The sequence below is a fragment of the Galleria mellonella genome, unplaced genomic scaffold (assembly GCF_026898425.1).
Source record: "Galleria mellonella isolate WM207_F2 unplaced genomic scaffold, CSIRO_AGI_GalMel_v1 utg32, whole genome shotgun sequence".
Classification (NCBI taxonomy): Eukaryota; Metazoa; Arthropoda; class Insecta; order Lepidoptera; family Pyralidae; genus Galleria; species Galleria mellonella.
The window spans coordinates 7,376,109-7,396,096 of NW_026442075.1; the positions used below are offsets into that span (position 1 = coordinate 7,376,109).

Sequence of the window (19,988 nt, forward strand, 5' to 3'; positions counted from 1 at the left end):
AAAATATGTTGCCAAATCCATATGCCAAATAATTATTATAGAAATAAAGATATCAAATTTTGATATAGTCACTATAAATGAGACTAACTTGGTTTTACATGAAACCTCACAACTTTTTCTAGTGGAAAAACTGTGTTGTGAGCTTGACATTATTTTGATGGGATTATATTTATAAAGAAGTATTTATTTGTATACGTATTAAAAGAGAAAAAATATTAAAACTATGTGTAGTTTAAAATAGAAAATTAAATTAGGAGAATTAAAATTGTGATGATTTTTACCGTATCTACTGAAGATGAAAATGAAACCTTATGAGAAACGTCATTTATATCCTTTCTTTCTTTTTGAAATAAATCCAGAGTTATACATTATTTTATGGCTAATTAAATGGATATATAAAAAAATATATAGTAGTTTGGAAAATAAATTAAGTATCTTCTTGCATTTTTTCCAGTATAGCTGGATTTTAGAACAAAACAATATACATATAAACTTTTCCTTTTAATTTGTTGGGTTTCTTCTTTTAACGTCAATATGAATAGGTAATACTTAAAAACGAAGGAAATAAATAAAAAATAATTAAAAACAAAATTCGTTTTAATTTCATATCTAAATTACATACATGCCTATTATACTTATTTAAAACATCAATATGATATTTTATTTAAAATCTAATTACTTAAAAGGGAATTATTATTATTAGTTTAAAAATATTCTGTACATATTATTACAACTAGGTATAGTAATAGGTTAAATTTTAATATAGGTATTATAATATTTAACTAATAACAGGATTCCGCATTGCCTCAAATGAAAGCGATTCTGATGTTACTTAATTACGTTTACATAAGACAATTACCACTAGCTTTTAAATTTTTAATAAATAAAAATATCTAGTTTTAAGTGGCTTTCTTTACTCATTATTTGTTAATGATACCTATTGTTAAAATTACACGATTGAGTACATATAAAGTAAATCTAAACAGATCTTTAATAATGCATCACATTTAACAAATTAATCTACAAAAATTGAAAAAGGTAGACTAGGTTGCTTTTTTCACACTCAAACTCAAAATGCATATACATACATATGTATATATATAAACTTTTTCTGTGTTAATTTCTGAAAAACAGTATTCATCCACGTTATATTATTAGGTAAAAAAAAAAAAATATGCTTAAAGACTAGCAACTTTAACATGTGCGTTGTCTTTGTCAATATTTTTGTTAAGTAGATGTATCAATAGGGTTCCGTAGTTACTTTATGCGTGAACTAACTTGGCTATTTGCCTGTATATTACAGTTTCACCACGACTACAAATGGTTAAGATTTTATTCATATTATGTGCTTATGTTTTTGATTCCTTATATCTACAGTCAGGTGCTTGTATAATGAGCAAATAGGGCGTCATTCGAAGTTCCTACGACAGAAATACTCCATGATTATATCACATCACAGAGTTGGTACCTTTATGATGTTTCACTAAATCTAGTCTATAATTGTCTATATAAAGAAATTAAAGAATATCAAAATAAAATTAAAACTGTATGGGATACTATAAACAGAGTAACTGGAAAAAGTAAAACTAGCTGTAAGGATTTTACATACAATCATAATAATAATCTAATAACATCAACGCGTGATATAGTAGATATTTTTGGAAAATACTTTGTCCATATTTCGATTGAAATTACATCGTCTTTGATGTCATTTACAAAAGTGGCGAAATCAGTTTAAATTTGAATATATTATTCCTATTCACAATAATAAAAACCTTTAGACGAATTAAAAAAATACGGAAGTTTATTGGGGCATACCTACCTGCCAGTGTTATTGCTACATTCATTAACCCTATTGTTCTATATCTAGCTGATATTTTTAATAAATGTACTGATGATGATGTTTTTCTTAGTCTAATGTAACATGGTAAACTCATACCCTAGTTTCCTAAAGTACGATTTAACGCAATGATGGCTGACTCTTCATTATACTCGTGACGGACGCTGCCTATATGGACTGATTTGATTTATTTTTTTTATACATATATTTTATTAAAAAAAAAAAAACAACACCTCAGTTTCTTGCCTGATGTTTCATTCTGAATGGGAAATGAAATAATGAAACAACGATTATTCAGAAATGCTTAAATCTAAGTTTACTTACATAAAAATACTTTCTCTTTTTCTTTCTAGTATACCAGATTAACATTAATCTCATATTTCGAGAAAAAAGATAAGCGTGACACATCTACTTGAAGACCTTAATCAGCACGCAGTTTCTAATATTTACATAAATTACGATATTTTTTTGTGCTGTTCATGTATGTATATGTACCTATTTACGGTGAAACTTCTTCATTACACATCTGTCAAAATACAAACAATTTTCTAAATTGCTAGAATCCTATCATTGATGTTCTTGAAAAGGTAGTGTTAATTAAAAGAAATTAATCCAAGATTATACCCATAAATTAAATTAAGTCAGTTGACAATTTAAATTGGTAGCTACCTGCCAACCTACAAGTGGTATTGGATAATAGGTTGCGGAACCCTATGAATTCGTGTCTAATACACTAATAAATTTTCTATCGATAAGTTTTTATCATATGCTACAAACGTGTTTATATAGTATAAACACTCACATTTATTTTGTCTAATTACAAACTTCCAATCTTTACGACAATTAAAATGCACTTCTTTTTATATCCTATTCAATTTGGTTCTCGCCCATGTACTATTGTGCATAGGTGTCTCTAACAAAATAATAATTTTGTTAAATAAATTAAATAACTCTCATTAAAGAGTACTTGGTTGGTAAATATATAATACGAGAATACATTAGAATTTCATGTGACATTGGCAGTAAATGATCACAGTACCTAGATAGTATAAGTAAAAAAATATATACAAAACTACCAAGTATATCGAGATATGTGGAAGGCTGGTTTGTCCGTTCCAGACATCTTATACGTATATCTATAATGAGTATCAGATATTATTCTTATGGTGTTAAGTAGTTTATTTATACAAACGTAACTAAATTAAAAGTATCTAGTCCGTTCAAGAAACACCTTGAGAGCCTATAATAATATTTTAATTTAGTAGTAATCTAAATTTGTCTGTGACTACATAATCATGGCAATGTGTAATTGATTTAATTTTTTGGTCCAAATTTATTAATAATCTACGTAAATTACGCTCACATTCATGAGAAAACAAAATACGTACATGACTTTAATACTGACGTTACAGAATATGTAATAAATAAAAAAAATAATTACCTATGTACTTAGTAGCATTAATTTATTATTACTAAGCGGAGACTGTTAAAACTAAACTTAAGTATTAATATGGCAGTTTAAGCATACTTTATCTTTTATAAAAAAAATATATTTAGTAAACAAAATATTATAAAAAAATAGATATGAATATATTTGATCCTCCTATATGAACACATAGCACAATGATAGTGGGGGGTAACAATTTTTTTAATTACATTTTACAACATCGGCGTCTGTTCAGTTCACTGAGAGCTTATTTAAAACACTAACGATTTATACTATCGACAAACAATTCATCGGTTTCTCATTTACGCACATATAACATTTTAAAATCTACTCTTGTCAAGTTTTTTCGCCCTAAAAGGCAAATCGGTGGCATGTGCTCGCTAATTGTTAATTATAAGGTTCATTCGGGTAATTGCGAAAGCTTTAAGAAAAATTGACTAGACGTTAGTAGGTAATTATTATAATTAACCAATCAGCATTGGTATTTTTTTATTATAAGTGTAATTTTGTAATATGTTCCGGTAATTCTGAATGACATGGATTTTATTTATATTTATAGTTAGTAATTATATACAAATAATATAGAATATTCTTAAATTATATACATAGAGAATCGAGTGTCAAAAAGGGATTAACTTTTTGTCAGCTAATTGTCACTATATAATTAGCCAAATCAATTCACGGTTTAAAATTAACTTACGCACATAATGTATCTTGACGTATCTATATTTAACTATTTAATAAATAAAATGAGTTTTACGCATTAAAAAGATGCAAAAATTATAAAACAAAATAAATATAGAAGTTACATTGGAAACATTCATAACTATTTATCGCGCAAAATTTTTTGAAAAGGTTGACCCGTTTTCCTCGAAGCATTTGTATAGAGACACTCTATCTATATAATCAAAGAAAATATTATACAACAATTTATATTAATTGTATACAATCTCACATAGGTAGGTACTATTACTACATTTGAGATAAGGTTAATTCAAATGTGTATACGTCATTTTGGAAAAAATGCGAAATGTGGCTTCGAGCAGTAATACTACTTGAGTAGCAATTTAAGTCAATATTATCGAGAAAATGTGTTAGAATGGCGTCTAAGGTTCTGTTGTGGTTGGCGTAAAGCTCTGTTGTTAAAGCGATGTATTTGTAATTTTTGGAATATCACAATTACCCGATTACACCTTAGGTACATTTTTATCACTCAACTACACGATTGCACTCACCTTCTTACTATCACTATCTTTCTGATGTTTCATTCATACCTTGTTCGCATGATTAATTAATTTTTTAATCACAATTTCACTACGAGAAATACTATATTTTCCCATCGTTGGTATATTAGCATGCCGGTACATTACATTTGACTGTGTTATTCGGTTTAGTTGCCGGATCACAATGTAAATCGTGTATAACAGTGTTCGTTAATCTGTCGACACAGTACACTGCGCGCTGTTTCATTACTTCTTCGCCCTGCAAACGAAAATAATAAACAACTATAAACCCTTTGAAATATGTAAACGTATCGTACAATGATATGATTGCAGCGAAGTTACCGTATAATTTATAATCTATAATAGCACACTTATACTAATCTATATATTCGGAAATAATAATGACATTGAAATTGATTTGTTAAATAGCCAATTTTCGATTCTTAGCAAAATAATAGCTTCAATTATATAATGACATTAGAGTAAGTAGAAACAGTTTAAATCTCTTATTCTTAAAAACGTCAAACCTCTCTTAAACCTACTTTAGCTATTGAATTGTTATGTCTCTTTCTTTTACACAAAATTCCCAATCTGAAAGAAAATGACAAAACATTGTAAAAGTTTAAGTAGGTTTATGACAGATTTGACATTTACAGGTTTTACGTACGTATAAATAAATGGGCAAGTATGGAGTTTTTGGTTACACATGCCCCACGCGTTATAACCAAAAACACGCAGAAATTTACGTAGTAGCGTAATAATAGTAGTAACTTGTCATAATCAGTTATCAGTATATCAGTTATGTAATTATTAAAAAAAACTGAAAACAATCGCATTTGTTTTACATATTGAAAATTATAGCACTTATATCCAAAAGAAGGTCAGACCTGTGTTATGGTATATAAGCATGTTCTCCATCAGACAAACTTAACCAGGTACTAGATAATGATTATATGGTTCGCAGTTTTGCTAGCTTTCCATATTTTTTGACAGTTAGAGTTAGTCAGTAGTTTTTTTGTTCTTTTTCGACTTATGTAAATATATTCCTGAAGAAATCTTCAGGAAAATTATTTAGTTACATCAATAAAACACTCCCTTAAAAGGATGCGAATGTTTTCAAAGCAAAAAAGTAAAATATAAGTATTGGACTTATATAAAATATATAACATGACATCTATAAACGATTAAGTAATATTTAAGTTTATGTAGATTATGGGTCAAGTAAATTCAATGACACTTTTAATACTTACCGGCATGTAACAAACTTTAGGGCACGGCTTCCACGACCCTGTAAGCCAGAACACTCGTCCCTGTGGAGTCTTCGTTGACTGAGTTGTCGACGGTGTGGTCGACGGCGGTGGGCAGCTGGGCTGGCGGCACTGTTGCATCAGAGCCTCGTGGCGAGGTTGTTCGATGTGATAGCACTGTGATTGCTCCACCAGCCCTGTGTAGGTATTAATTTTAGTTTATTTCTTTTATAGACCTTGGAATGGCTAACATGACAACTCATTTAATTATCATAATCATCATATTGGTCCGATTGATCACGATATTTGTCCATTGTTGAACAAAGATTTTCTCTATAGATTACCATAAGGAACGGTTCTGAGCCAGTTGCATCCACTGATTCTTTGCAATGTATTTGAGTTCGTCATTCCAACTAGGGGTCATCTTACAATACGTTTGCTCGTACGGGATCGCCACTGGAGAACCATTCTTCCATATCAGTTATCTGTTTTTTAAACTATGTGACAAAGTGGTAACCGTCCTTGACAGTCATGAACAATAACCATGAACCTGTTACTTATGAAATAAGCAAAAGAATCCGAGTCAGTTCTTATTAGAATTTCTATTTATTGTATTCATTATATTTTTATGCGACTTAGATTGGTAAACAAGCTGATGGCTCACTTGATGGAAAGTGGTAACCATCGCCTATAGACATGAACAGGACCATTGTTAACATTACACACCTAATGCCGTATCATCACGAGAAACGATTGAATGAATTTGGACTAAATTTTATAATTTAAGTAGATTTTAACTCAATGTGAAAATAGGTGTATGTTTTATCAAAATTGGTGAAAGGAAACACGTATAACATAAATTGGATTCTAATTCTGACTGATAAACACAACTGACATATTTAAATTAAGAAACAGAAAATTCTTATAATCACTCAAAGTTATCTTAAAATGCTTTTGGGGACGGGAACCAATCGTAGTACAGGACAAGGAATGAAATAGTGCTGGTTGAATTTAATTTTTATATTATTATGACGTCATCATAAATTGAGGTCATTGTAAGTATGGAATAGAACTTACGGTTATTTTTATCGACACATTCGTGTTGTCGTCGCATGTAGCCAAGGCCGCAGGTAACCGAGCAGGGGGACCACTCGGACAGCCGATACCTGAACTGTCGCTGCCGCTCACGGTCCACCGTGTACTGGTACGTCACACCAGGGTTGCGATGAAGGCCACGGCATATTCGTTGCTGGGAAATAAGTACATTTTTTATCGCCAATCCTGTGATTGTATGCGTTATTCCAGTACTTCTAGACAAGTAGCAAAGGAATCCTTCATAGATACATTATTATCTGCGTGTGAATAAGATAGAACGAAACAAAGATCAATGTCGGATGTCTTATTCTTTCCCTTACGTGCGGTTCCTTACGGCCAGGGTCTCTATTTCTATGTTTTCATATATGTACATACATTTAGGCAGATACGCCTTTTCTATGGATTTACTCGGCCAATACGTAATTAAATCGATCAGGTGACCTGTCAATAAGCCTCCTCTGGAGACGGGAACCAATCGTAGTACAGGACAAGGAATGAAATAGTGCTGGTTGAATTTAATTTTTATATTATTATGACGTCATCATAAATTGAGGTCATTGTAAGTATGGAAGTAAGTTTGTGTTCTTTTATTTTCACATCAGTTTCATTATTCTTTAGTCAGACATTATTTTCCACAGACCTAGACTAGTAACGTGGTAATAACGGGAGGAAGAAATTGTATACTAATGAGAATTAACGATTTATTTGTTTATTGTAAGTTTACCCTATTATGTCGACCTCTACATGGTATCCCTTGGTAACCTACCATGGTTAAATCTTGACAAACTCATTTATCATCATTGGTGACCCGTCAGCGTATACAGTTAGTACAAGCGGGTTTATTAACCATCTTATCATCTTTTTAAAAATAAAAATAATGTAGTATGTTGTTTTTTATTTTTACACTGATACGTTCTTTGAAATCAACCCGCTCTCGCACTACGGTATAATGAATACAGTCTGCCAAAAAATAAATATAGATATGGCGGTGTTCGAGCGATCTATTACTGTGGAGCTAGAGTTTACGATCCGCTTGACAATAAGCGGTTAACGCAGTCATATTATCACAGTATTAAATGTACACGTTCTAGATCTTGACCCAGAACCTAATGAGCTCATCGTTTGTGTCTGGTTTCTTCACCTTAGTAACACCACTAAAAGGTAAGGCGTATGACCGTGTTATCCTGTTAATACAAGATTATGTCGTTGTTTGCTTCTTGTCTGCATTAAATAAGCCGGGTATTAACAATGTTTATAGAGTTTTATCCAATGGCAGTGGAGAGAAAGTGATATGAGAACATGACTCTAAAATACACATACTATAAACTTACATAAACTTTAATATCCTCAGCGATGGGACCTTGTATTCTTACTTTCTCCCAATCGCGGTCTCGTTCGTATATAGCTTGGGATCCTGCTACGAAATATTCCGTTAGCGCGGTATTTCTGAAAAATAGTAATTAATTTAAAATTAACCAACGAAGTAAGTTATAGGACTGAAATACTTCAATCTATACCTAATTACCTACTTAATATACCTAAATAGCTTTATGATAAATATTCATAACAATAAAGAATGTATTCCTATGGCTCTCATATCTTTATCTATTACATGGAAAAAGGTTTATACAGACATATATATGATCAACTAAATGATTTCATAAGAGATACCTATGGAATACTAATAGCGGTAGATATGGTGTCCCGCATGACAGTCCTGGTTTTAATGTTTGATTGGGGCAATGTAATATTTAATTACCACATTGGTTCCAATGAGAATCTAATTATATGTAAGTGCGAATACGACTTTTTGGATGCTTCTTGATTTTACTCGATTTTTTATAACACAAGAACTACAACCTATTATAAAAAAAAAATTACGAGTTAAAAATTATAGTGTACCGTGCTCCACTAAGATAAATCTTTCTCGATTTTGCGCTTCCAATTGAAATGTAGTTACCAGGACTGACTTTTTCTTGAATCTTTACGTTTCTTGATCCAGCTGGTATGACAGCAACCTGAAAAAAAATATGTTCAATGGAATGACTTTACCCCCCAGTCATCAGAAGATTAAATATCATCATTATGATTATAAGCGACGGTTTCCAACTTGTGGGCCGTTAGCTTGTTCGCCACAAATCTTACCTCACTGAGTCCAGATTGTCTGGTGGTGCCCTTGTTGTAGATGCCTTTTACTGTTTTGCAATCAGAGCCATTACCCCCACATACCCCACATGCATCATCTTCCTTCTCTGAATCTACGATCCAATCGCAGCCCACTTTGTAGCAGATTCCTGAAAAAACATTTTTTTTGATGTCACTTATTTTCAACTAAATATGTGGCAATTTTCATTACAATCTCCTTTAATCTTTTCGAAGTCAATTAAAAATAGAGAACAACATATTATATATAGTCATTCATTTGCGGAAGAGAGAGAGAGAGAGAGAGAGAGAGAGAGAGAGAGAGAGAGAGAGAGAGAGAGACAAATCTGCTAAGGTTATCATAGAGTAGATACTCTTTTATAATTTCTTGTTCTTCAGGATTCTTCAGGGTCGTGAAAACTTTTCTTTTTTATAAGTTCGAATAAGTATGTAGCCATTTTTTAATCCATATAATAGATGTATGTATCTTTCACCAGAGGGAAACTTAGTACAAAAGTCGTTTGCTTGGGCACCTCTTTCCCATTTGTGTTTTTAACGTGAACCAGTTGTAGTGAAATTGTAATTTATGTTAACTGTGTAATTTATTCTCCATCAGGCGTTAACTGTCCACTGCTGAACATTGGCTTCCCCTATCGAGGGAGTTTCATCAGTAGTTGCCATACTTGGCAGGCGGCTTGACAACCACAGTTAGGATTTGGTGATGTTTTAAGAGGGACGTCGCTGTTAAGTAATTTATTAAATGTAAAAACAAATATATTCCTACCAGATATGCACATGTCTCTGGCCCCAGGGTTTTGTCTACAAGGAGTGCCATCTATAACGAAGCCCGCTGCTATTTCCAAGTCGTTGTCATCGTGTGGGGTACATTTCAACTCACATGGTCTATCTGGGAAATACAAGTTGGACAAATATTTTATTAATAAAATTACTTAATCAAAATGTTAAAAAATAAAATATCTATACAACTTTATTGTTTCAAATATTTGTTATGATTATTTTTAGTTATGCATGAAATTAGCTATAACTATATAAAAATAAGTTATCGTGGGATAATAAAGGTATGGAGTCACCTTTAAGTTAATACGTAGATACTATGCATAAGAAATTAGTTTATTAAATAAGATTAATTATTGCTAAATTACTACTAGTACGCTCTAAATATTTTACCGAATATTATATTAATTAAAATATTATTGTTCATTGACATTTTTATTTATATGTACATCATCTTTGAAAATCACGATTTTGTCACTATCAACCACATCGTAATAATATGTTCCCGAAACAGACTCCAATTTCGCTTACAATTCAATTTTTTTACTCCAGTCCTAATTTTAGGAGCAAGTGAATAATCTAACAAATATAAAATGAGCGACCGTACCAAGTCGTAAAACCTGAACGTTACGTTTTTAAAGTCGAATGACACATACTTGGCTATTTTTTATGTGGATAACATAGCAAGTTTTACTCACACATCGAATCAAGAACGATAACTATTTTATTGTCAAATAGGGTCTAGCCGTGTATCGTTTCCAATGATGTAAAAATTTATATTTAAGACATGGTAAAACATTAGACCTTTAGCTATTGTCAAAAACATCACATAAATGTTTGAGATTATGTTGAATGGAGTTTTATTATGTTAACATTCTAGATACATTCATCAAAAAATATTTTTTTGCAAAAAGTAGATAAATATAACAATGATATATACGTGCATACCTTGATCAAAGTATGGAATCCACTCGGCGATAGTCATGTTCTTATATGTTTTGTTATTGTATCGCGCGCACTGCACTTCTCTAAATGTAGGTTCGTTAATGGGGCATGGATCTGTGTTGCATATTTTATATCTGAAACAAAAAGAATTAATTATCGGGACGAATTTATAAAAAAAGAATAGGTACTTTATTGAAACTTTGACAGCTTTATTTATTTTTTAGTATTATCTTTTAATTAATAAATATAAAACCCACAATAAGATGAATATATTGACATCTCATTTATTAAAATATATCAATTAATTTGTACTACATGTTGTATCAAAAACTTGATGCACACGTATATATATTTTACTTACATTCAAAAGACATTATCCTCCGTTTTCATAATTGGGTAGGTACAAACCTGTTTGCCTACCTAGTATTTTTTTGTATTAAGTTATGAGATTTAGGATTTCTAAGAAATTAACGACCATCCTACAAAATATTCGATATCTTAAATAGTTGCACCGGGCCTTTACGTACCTATTTTTCAACGTAGAATAAAAAAAGGTTCAAAAGAGACGCTATTTCGAGGAATCTTTTGATTATTTTTTAATTACATTGCAACTTTTACCTGATTTAATATTGTTTATGGAGATATGATAAGATTCATTACATTATACAGGGAACTGCAAGTATATACAAGTAGAAAAGATACGAGTAGTAAGTTTCTATTTATTCATTTCATAAAGGAATTACAAACAATCTGATAGCTTGCCTGGATGGAAAATGATAGCTGTCGGTAAATAAACATGAACATCATGGATAATATATGTACTACATCACAGAATACACTGTGATACTCTCTTATACTTTGCCATTTCTGGGGACCAAAATAGCAAAACATATGATGGCTTACATATCCTGTACCTACTTGTAATTTTTATGTCATAATATGTTCATTAAAAAAAAAAACAGGTATGCAACCATTGCCTTTTATCGACATTAATACGAGTGGAAGAAGTACTCAATTAATCGCTTTTTGTACAAGGCCTCCCGCTGGTAAAGTAATTTACAAAGTTACTGACCGACTCCTGTCTCCTATGCAATAGTTTCCATTGTTATAGGGCTGCGGGTTGTTGCACTCGCGCGATTGCGTTGAGACACCAGCGCCGCACGTGCGGGAACACTCGCTCCACTCGCTCCACGGGCCCCAGCCACCGTCGCGGGGGGCGGGGGAGGGGGTGCGAGCCACACACGTCTGGTTCTGACACCACTGTAAAGTGGGAAGGGATTGTTAGTAATGGGGACTAATGACCCCATTCCCAGGAATATACTCTGTCCAGTCGGCCTCCTCTCCACGCAGTTCCTCTATAAATCATCGTAGTTGATTTCTAATGGATTTGTCATAATTAACCAGCTGATCTAACTTGATCTCCATCAATCACTATTACTGGAGTACCTCGCCAACGTAAACTAGTAGATAGCGTAGACAGAGGTAACCATTCCATTATAATTCATTAGCTATATTTCGCGGATTTGTCCGCGTATCAATTGCTCTATGTGCTAAGTTAGGATATAACCCACCCATATGCCAAAGTTCATAATCCGTATAGTAGTTTTTACATGAAAGAGTAACAAATATTCATCCATTCATCCTTACAAACTATCGTATTGTCACCATTGTAAATACTTTTATAGTATCTATTCATACATACATATCTATTTTGCTGACGTTTCGACATGGATTGTATTGATGTGATAACTTGGATATCGGCAATAAAATCTATCTAAGTAGATACTTTTAGATAGTATTTTCATAATGAAACGCAATTACAGGTAAATACTATCTAAAAGTATCTAAATCTAAATCTAAATTTAAATATGTATAAAAAAGTGAAAATTAACTACGATTGTAAATGTTATCTACATTTTCATTCACTGACCATAAATAGTACACCTACGAATAAAATATTGTTTCATTAAACTGAACAAGTTTCCCTAAAAAACATAGGAATATTTAAACGATTGGAAGCATTAATACAAAATAAACTGTTTCTTTTAAGTTTTCATAAATAGAAAATAATATTCTTTCTTTGGTTTTACCATATTAGGTCCACAAGTTGTGCCCGGTGCGGCTGGTCGCAGCATGGTCTTGCAAGAGTCGTTGACTAGGCACCACAAGTGTTCGCAAAGTTCTGTTGGCTTCGCGCATACCACTGCTTCAGAGCCAAATTGCAGGTGACATTGCGTCGCTGCATCGAACATTACACCTAAAATATATTAAGACTGATTAGTAAATTAGTTTAGTCAGTTCTTGAAACTAAACACAATAATATATCTAATAATAATTATTATATTTATCTATAAGGTAAATTTAGTTACAGGTTGAAAAATCTATCAAAACCCATTGTATTGTATAACTGACCTTCTACTGTATGTAGTTTGTGTACATTATTCTATTGATGTATTACTAGCCGAATTTAACTACTAAATAATTAGTAAACTTGTATGGAGCAATAGTACTGTCCTATTTCATAAATAGGTATTATCCGTAGAATATATTGGCAAATATATAAAGGAATTTGATCTTACCGGCAGGATCTTCCGGATATTCGTAATATTCTTCCTGCGAAGGTTTGTCACTCAAACATTCTCCTAAACCAGCACTGTGAATAAATAAACACATAACATAAAATCGACATCATATTTCGCACTTTATCACATGTTTATTTTAAATAAAGAATGAATGTACTCATTTCTTACAGAATAAGTGGTGGTACGCAAGGGATACATTAATTAACAATTTTTTTAAGGCAATCTTTGTGTAATTATCTTCGAAGAATAGAAATACATTAGAATGATAATAAATAAAGAAAAAAATATTACAAACATCTATAATAGTGTGTAGTGATAGTGTTCAAGAAAGAACTTGAAGTTTTTTCTAACAAATAGATACAAGTAATCAATATATGTTGATTTAATTGGTCAATAAATATTGTAATGTCCGAGGTAAGAGGTAAATAAATATTAGTTTAGGAAGCATCTTAAAGGAAAAGATGGATGATTGTAGTCTAAAATCATCATTATCATTATGTCAGATGTTAACTGTCCATTGCTGAACATAGGCTTTCCTAATAAGTAAGATTTCCAATAGTTGCCACACTTGACAGGAGGGTAAGCAACAACTTTAGTGATGTTTTAAAAGGAACGCTGTTACCTATCCCTTGACTATAAACTCACTTAGTCGACTCATACGATACAGGAGAGGGTGGTCTATTCTATGCCAGGAAATTTTTCCAAATTATTGACTAAGTTGCAAACTTTTTAACTAAAAGATATGATAACACATTTATAACGAAATAACGATTTAAAAGATTGTGAAACTCAATTTCAAACCCTAAAACTTTAATTCCGGACTTTGCATTGTTATTGCTTTTACGTCTTTGGTTATTAGTGACTGACACCAAGCACCAGACTCTCTAATAGCTAAATACTCGCCTAGTTAATTTTGAAACTGGGAATTTCACCCTTCATTCCCCCAGTATATAGTATGATTATAAAAAAGTAGTATATATTTACGGAAATTTATACAGTTACGGCTAGCTAATTTGGATTTCAAAATAAATTTAATCAAAGTAATGTAATATAACTATATTGACGACATAGTATGCCGTCGATGCGGATATCTAATAACGTCCAATAGATACATAAATTAATATTAATTTATTAATTTATTAAATTTTATCACAGCTGTTGTAGTATTTACATAATTAGTTTTCATATTATTATAATCATGGAATTCCGTAAAATACACATACTTATTCGTAGGTATCTAAAAAATACGTGTCTTATAATAATACGATGAGTTATTTTAATTAACGTATTTGACAAATAATCTAGTCGCATAAATATTTTGTTTAAGTGTTATAAATAATTCATTGTGTAACCGGTGACCCTGCTGACGTTTGAATCGTGTAAAAATAAGAAATTTTAAACACTCAAACGATGGAGTTTAAAGTAAAATAACATTTAATTTCAACATTTAACTTATATTTATTGAAGTGTCGCATATTGAAATGAATTTTCACGTTACGTATAGACATTTGATAATCTATAAGATATACTGTTTCCGAGCATCAAAATGCTTTCTATATTGAACGACATTTGTATTGTATCAAGTAGTAGATAGTAAAAGTATTAAAGCAAAATGAATTTCATGAGCTATTTTATATTTCAGTACTAGAAGCGCTTAGATAGATAGAATTGATAGAGTAAGTACATTACTGGATTATGGCTGATACTAATTTAATACCGAGTAAGTAGAATGAGCTAAAAGCTTTTTGCAATTTATTGCGTGACGATCGAAGCGAAATTTCTTGTTTGAAAGAAGCTGCCGACTTTCTATAAATTGAATTAGCTATAAGCAGAAAGGTTATCTGCGTGTGATATGTATCGTAAACAGTTAAAACATAAGTAGATACATTATGTTAACATTGACTCTAACTTTCGAAATTTTTTGTTTAAAACGTGGTCATAATTTTTAAAACTTAATGGATTAAAATTTATAATAATTTAATGTTGGTAAATAGTACTTACTAGCATTATCAATATTAAAAATATATAATCGGCTTTCGTCTCTGATAGATATGTAATCTCTATATTAAAAATCACAAATTAAATGCCAAAAATATGTTTTTGTAAAAATATGAAAACATAATTACGTGGAATGGGAAGCCTGCTCGGCAAAAGAGTATTTGTCGTACATCACAGCAGGAAACTGCATTATATGCTCGTAAATTTTCTTACATATATTACACCTCAATGTTCATACATGTCATTTCAAAATAATAATTATATTAAATAAGTATAAAAAATTGTAAAGATCATTTTGATTTTATTATAATATTTATTTAATAAAATAATAAAATTTATTTTATTATAACATTTTTTATTTAAATATAGATTTATTTGTTTCTTTTATCTAATCACATTAGAGCATCACGACAAAAGACCTGAAAATTAACATGGTTTTCCATAGATAAATATGCTTACAATTTTTTTTTTTACAAAAATAGCAAAAGTAGGTATAATTAAATCAGTGCGTATGAAGGTCACACGATTTAAAGCTGCACACTAACTTGTCGTTTATAGTGTTATGGTAATTCCAATCCTTAGTTATGCATAGCAGTCATGGACTCTACACAAAAAGAACATACGGAAACTAGACATTTTTTATTTACGTTGTCTATGCTTGGTCATAATATCAAGTGTCAAGATCGTACAACAAATAGTTATAATATGACATGATGATGATGATGATTATGATTAGTATGAGTAATAATATCATAGATTACAATTACACTAGTATCTTTTTGGTAGTTTCTTTATCCATATATAATTGAGGGCTCACTAACTCTAGGAAGTTGGTGACATCCCGCTTGCTGCATCGCGACCAGGCTACCTGACGAGTGTCGGCTTCGAAGATTGGTGTCATGATATGCAGCGTTGAGCCTTCACGTCGGTGACATCCGATTTTTTCCGTGTCGTGGTATAGACCAAAACTAAAAAATAAACAAATTGACTGTGATTAGGCATAGTAATAGGTATTGTGTATAGTTTTTTTTTATTATAGAAGGAGATAATTAGTTCAAATCTTTTGTATTCATATTATGAGTTACTGAATTTAACAATAGAAAAACATTGTATATGGTATATCTTTATGCCAAGCTTATTATGGGGAAAGTGAAGATTAATTACAAAAGATTTCTTTTATTAAAAATACTATAAAATAATTTAAAATAAAAAAATTATGGTGTTATATTATTAACAATGATAAAAAATATATTATCACAAAAAACACGAAAATTATAAAGTTAAGGTTACCTTTGTACATTAGCTTAACTCTGTCATATTTTTTATGTATTGTAAATATAATAGTATAATGTATAATAGTAATAGTGGGTATAAAATATTAATAAATAAATAAAGAGAAGAAGAAAATTTTTAAATTTCTCTTCAATATAATTATAACCTTATACAAATTTATAGCCTTTATTCACGACTTCACTCACGTCACCGAGTTTATAATCATAATATTAATAAGTATTTGAATTAATTATTAGTGACATAAAAGTTATCCATGGGAATGGCACACACTTAATACAGTTGATGGCTCAGCATCCTAAACTTTTTTTATAACATAAGAAGCAAACGAATATGCGGCTCACATAATGATAAGTGATTACCGGCGCCTAAAGGTACCTGCAACTTCAGAGAAATTCTAAATGTATTGCCTATCTTTTAAGAAGAAATATGCTCTTTAATTAAAAGTTTCAATGCCAAACTATAGCTAAACTATGTAAATAAATATTATAACTGTTTTCGTTTGAAAGTGATTGAAACTGAACTACACCATTCTTTACTTCTGTCTTTTATGGAAGTTTAAAAATAGGCTATGTTAAAACTACATATTATTTTCGAAATAATAAAAGAAAGTCATCTATTTACTACAAAGGAGTATCTATATTATTTTTTGAGTATCTAAAATGTTGCCAGTAATTTACGTCACATTTAGTGTGAATAACCTTTTATTGTTACTTACGTATATGAGAGGAAACACTTGTATATGAGTATTAAGTAGACATGATAAGATAGACACTTATTACATAATTATATATACCTACTCATGACATAAAGTTTGTTTTTAGCTATTTTAGAAAAGTCATTGAAGATTACAGTTAGTTGGTGTAAAGTATAAAGGCAGGTTATATTGAGGAAGTTATTACGTATGTAAAATCCAGTCCTGTTTAATATATCTATACTTAATAAAACTAAGTGGTCGTTGTCTCGAGATAGAAGATATTAAACAAATACTAATACGAAAACCTTCCAAAGGATATATAAGTTATAATTATACTTTTCAGAATATGTCCGTATGTACATTCATGTGTAATATAAATATCGGGCTATAAACAAAATGATAACGTGCACAAGTGGACTAGTCCCTTGAAGGGATTATTTCCAGTCAATTTTAAGAACCCTAAAGGTGAAAGTATCTATAGGGTTTGTATATAAAACATAACATACGTATATGGCGCAAAAATAATACGATAACTAAAAATTATATCGTTAATGGCCACATAATAATAATTTACGAACTAGTAAATAAGTAACAATATGGATACATATATTATAATAATATATATAAATATACATATATAATTTACTTATAATATACATAATATTTTACCAGAGGGAGACTTTGTACAAAAGTCGATTGCTTGCATACCTCTGTCCCATTCGTGTTTCTACCGTGAAGCAGTTGTGTTTGCAAGGCTGTGTTTCGGTTTGAAGAGTGGGATATGGGGTGAATTTACAGGGTACAGTGGAATAACACCTGACTCCTTAGGAATGGCAACGCATGGGTGGTATCATGGGCGAAACAGTATACTCTGTTATGTCCATGGTACTGCTTATGTCTATAGGCGACGGTTGCCACTTTCCATCAGGTGGGCCGTCAGCTTGTTTGCCATTCTAAGTTGTATAAAAAAAAACTTAGAATAACTATAATACATATAAGTAACGCAAACGTCAAGTGTATTGCAAAATCTTTTTGTTGGGACTTTGAAGACATGAACGTTTTTCATTGCAACAATCTTATTTTTCTCTGGGAGTTGAGTAAAAATAACTACTACAGAATACCATAAATTTTACAGAAATATTATAGCAGAACTAATTTCCAAATAATTATCTATTTCTTGTCTCAATTATATTTTAAATATTTTTTTTGCTGTTATCCATATAAACCCATTATACCTATATACTTAATATTATATTGGAGGTCACTTTGTTATTATAAACCGCATGATTAAAGTAATGATTGTACAAAAAATCTGCTTGTGTCTATTATATTAAACGCTGGAACCTGTAATTTATATGTTCGTATGCTTAATCAAATATTAATAAAATAAAATTTCAATTTAATGTTTAGAGCTTATGCACAATATTCTTAAAAATTATTGTTAAGTAATCTTAATTCAAAGTACATGAAGTGAATTGAATCATAGACGTGGTATAATGTACTCATCGGTGTCTTTATGGCAAGGTTTTAAAAAATTAAAATTATTTCTTGTATGAAACTAGGTCTCTTTTAAACATGTTATTATTTCGAACTATGTGATGGATTTGAAAAACTTTTTACACTTGATAGTTCATTACTTGAGGAACATTGTAGGCTGTTTAAAATCACGATACGACCACGGATAAAGACGTGTGATATAACTAGTAATATATAAAGGTATTTTTTACATTATTAGTTATGCCTTTAGATATTGGTTTACACACACACACACACACCAGCAACAACGTTTTTATTTTTGAAAAAATATTTTGATGATCGTCACTGTAGATTTTATTTTATTAAGACGTAATATAATTTTAATGCAAAGAAAAGGTCAGACTGAAATAATTTATTTCAACGCCTTTCTTAATAATTTAATAATCATCATTCATCATCATTTCAGCCATTATCCGTCTACTAATGGATATAAGCTTCCCCCATACATTGCCATAAAGAACGATCCTGAGCCATCTGCATCCACTGACTCCCTGGAACGCATTTCAGGTCATCACTCCATCTAGTGGTGGGGTCGTCCTACACTGCGTTTACCCGTACGTGGTCGCCAAGAACCTTTGACTAGTCCATTGCCACTTCAGTTTTCTTATCCTTCGGGCTATGTCGGTTATTTTTTTTTTTTTGCGGATATCCTCGTTTCGGCTTCTATCACGCAAAGAGACTCCGAGCATAGCCCTCTTTACAAGCTTTAGCATACAGGCAATCGTAGTCCTACGTTTCGGTTCCGTAAGTCATCATTGGCAACACAATTTAATAATAATAAGAACTAATTGTGAAGTAACTTATTTCATTAATATATTATAATATTTTCAGTTAGTCACACGTAAATAAAGACAAATATTTAAATAATGAAAAATCAAATACAATCTTGTTTACATTGAAACACTGATTACTGTTATCACATAGATATCTACAACGTAATGGAATTTTGATTTGACAGACAGGCAAACTCATGTCTGCTTCATTCATAATATAATACGTTGTTTAATGAAACGTAAGAAAAGATTGAACTTGTGTGGGCCGCTAACCTGTCATTGCTGAGTGCATTGTCCGTGTACGCGATAAATGGTGCATTCATGTCTATTAAGTAGGAGCGGAAGGTCACTGCCTGCATTTGTATTATTTGCTTACAC

The 19,988-nt window shown here is 31.0% G+C and overlaps 1 protein-coding gene across 1 annotated transcript in view; it reads right to left on the bottom strand.

Annotated features, from left to right (window-relative positions):
* Positions 1–579: 579 nt before the first annotated feature.
* LOC113510803 (A disintegrin and metalloproteinase with thrombospondin motifs 12) overlaps positions 580–19,988 on the bottom strand; it is a 98,615-nt gene continuing 79,206 nt past the window's right edge. Inside the window, exons 9-20 of the mRNA XM_052896293.1 lie at positions 16,136–16,282; positions 13,314–13,387; positions 12,825–12,991; positions 11,807–11,994; positions 10,738–10,868; positions 9,779–9,901; positions 8,998–9,146; positions 8,755–8,870; positions 8,184–8,298; positions 6,835–7,006; positions 5,761–5,954; positions 580–4,769 (exon numbers count right to left, since the gene is read on the bottom strand). Of these exons, the coding sequence (XP_052752253.1) occupies positions 4,638–4,769; positions 5,761–5,954; positions 6,835–7,006; positions 8,184–8,298; positions 8,755–8,870; positions 8,998–9,146; positions 9,779–9,901; positions 10,738–10,868; positions 11,807–11,994; positions 12,825–12,991; positions 13,314–13,387; positions 16,136–16,282 (1,708 nt within the window). The 3' untranslated portion in view covers positions 580–4,637. The remainder of the gene's footprint in view (positions 4,770–5,760; positions 5,955–6,834; positions 7,007–8,183; positions 8,299–8,754; positions 8,871–8,997; positions 9,147–9,778; positions 9,902–10,737; positions 10,869–11,806; positions 11,995–12,824; positions 12,992–13,313; positions 13,388–16,135; positions 16,283–19,988) is intronic.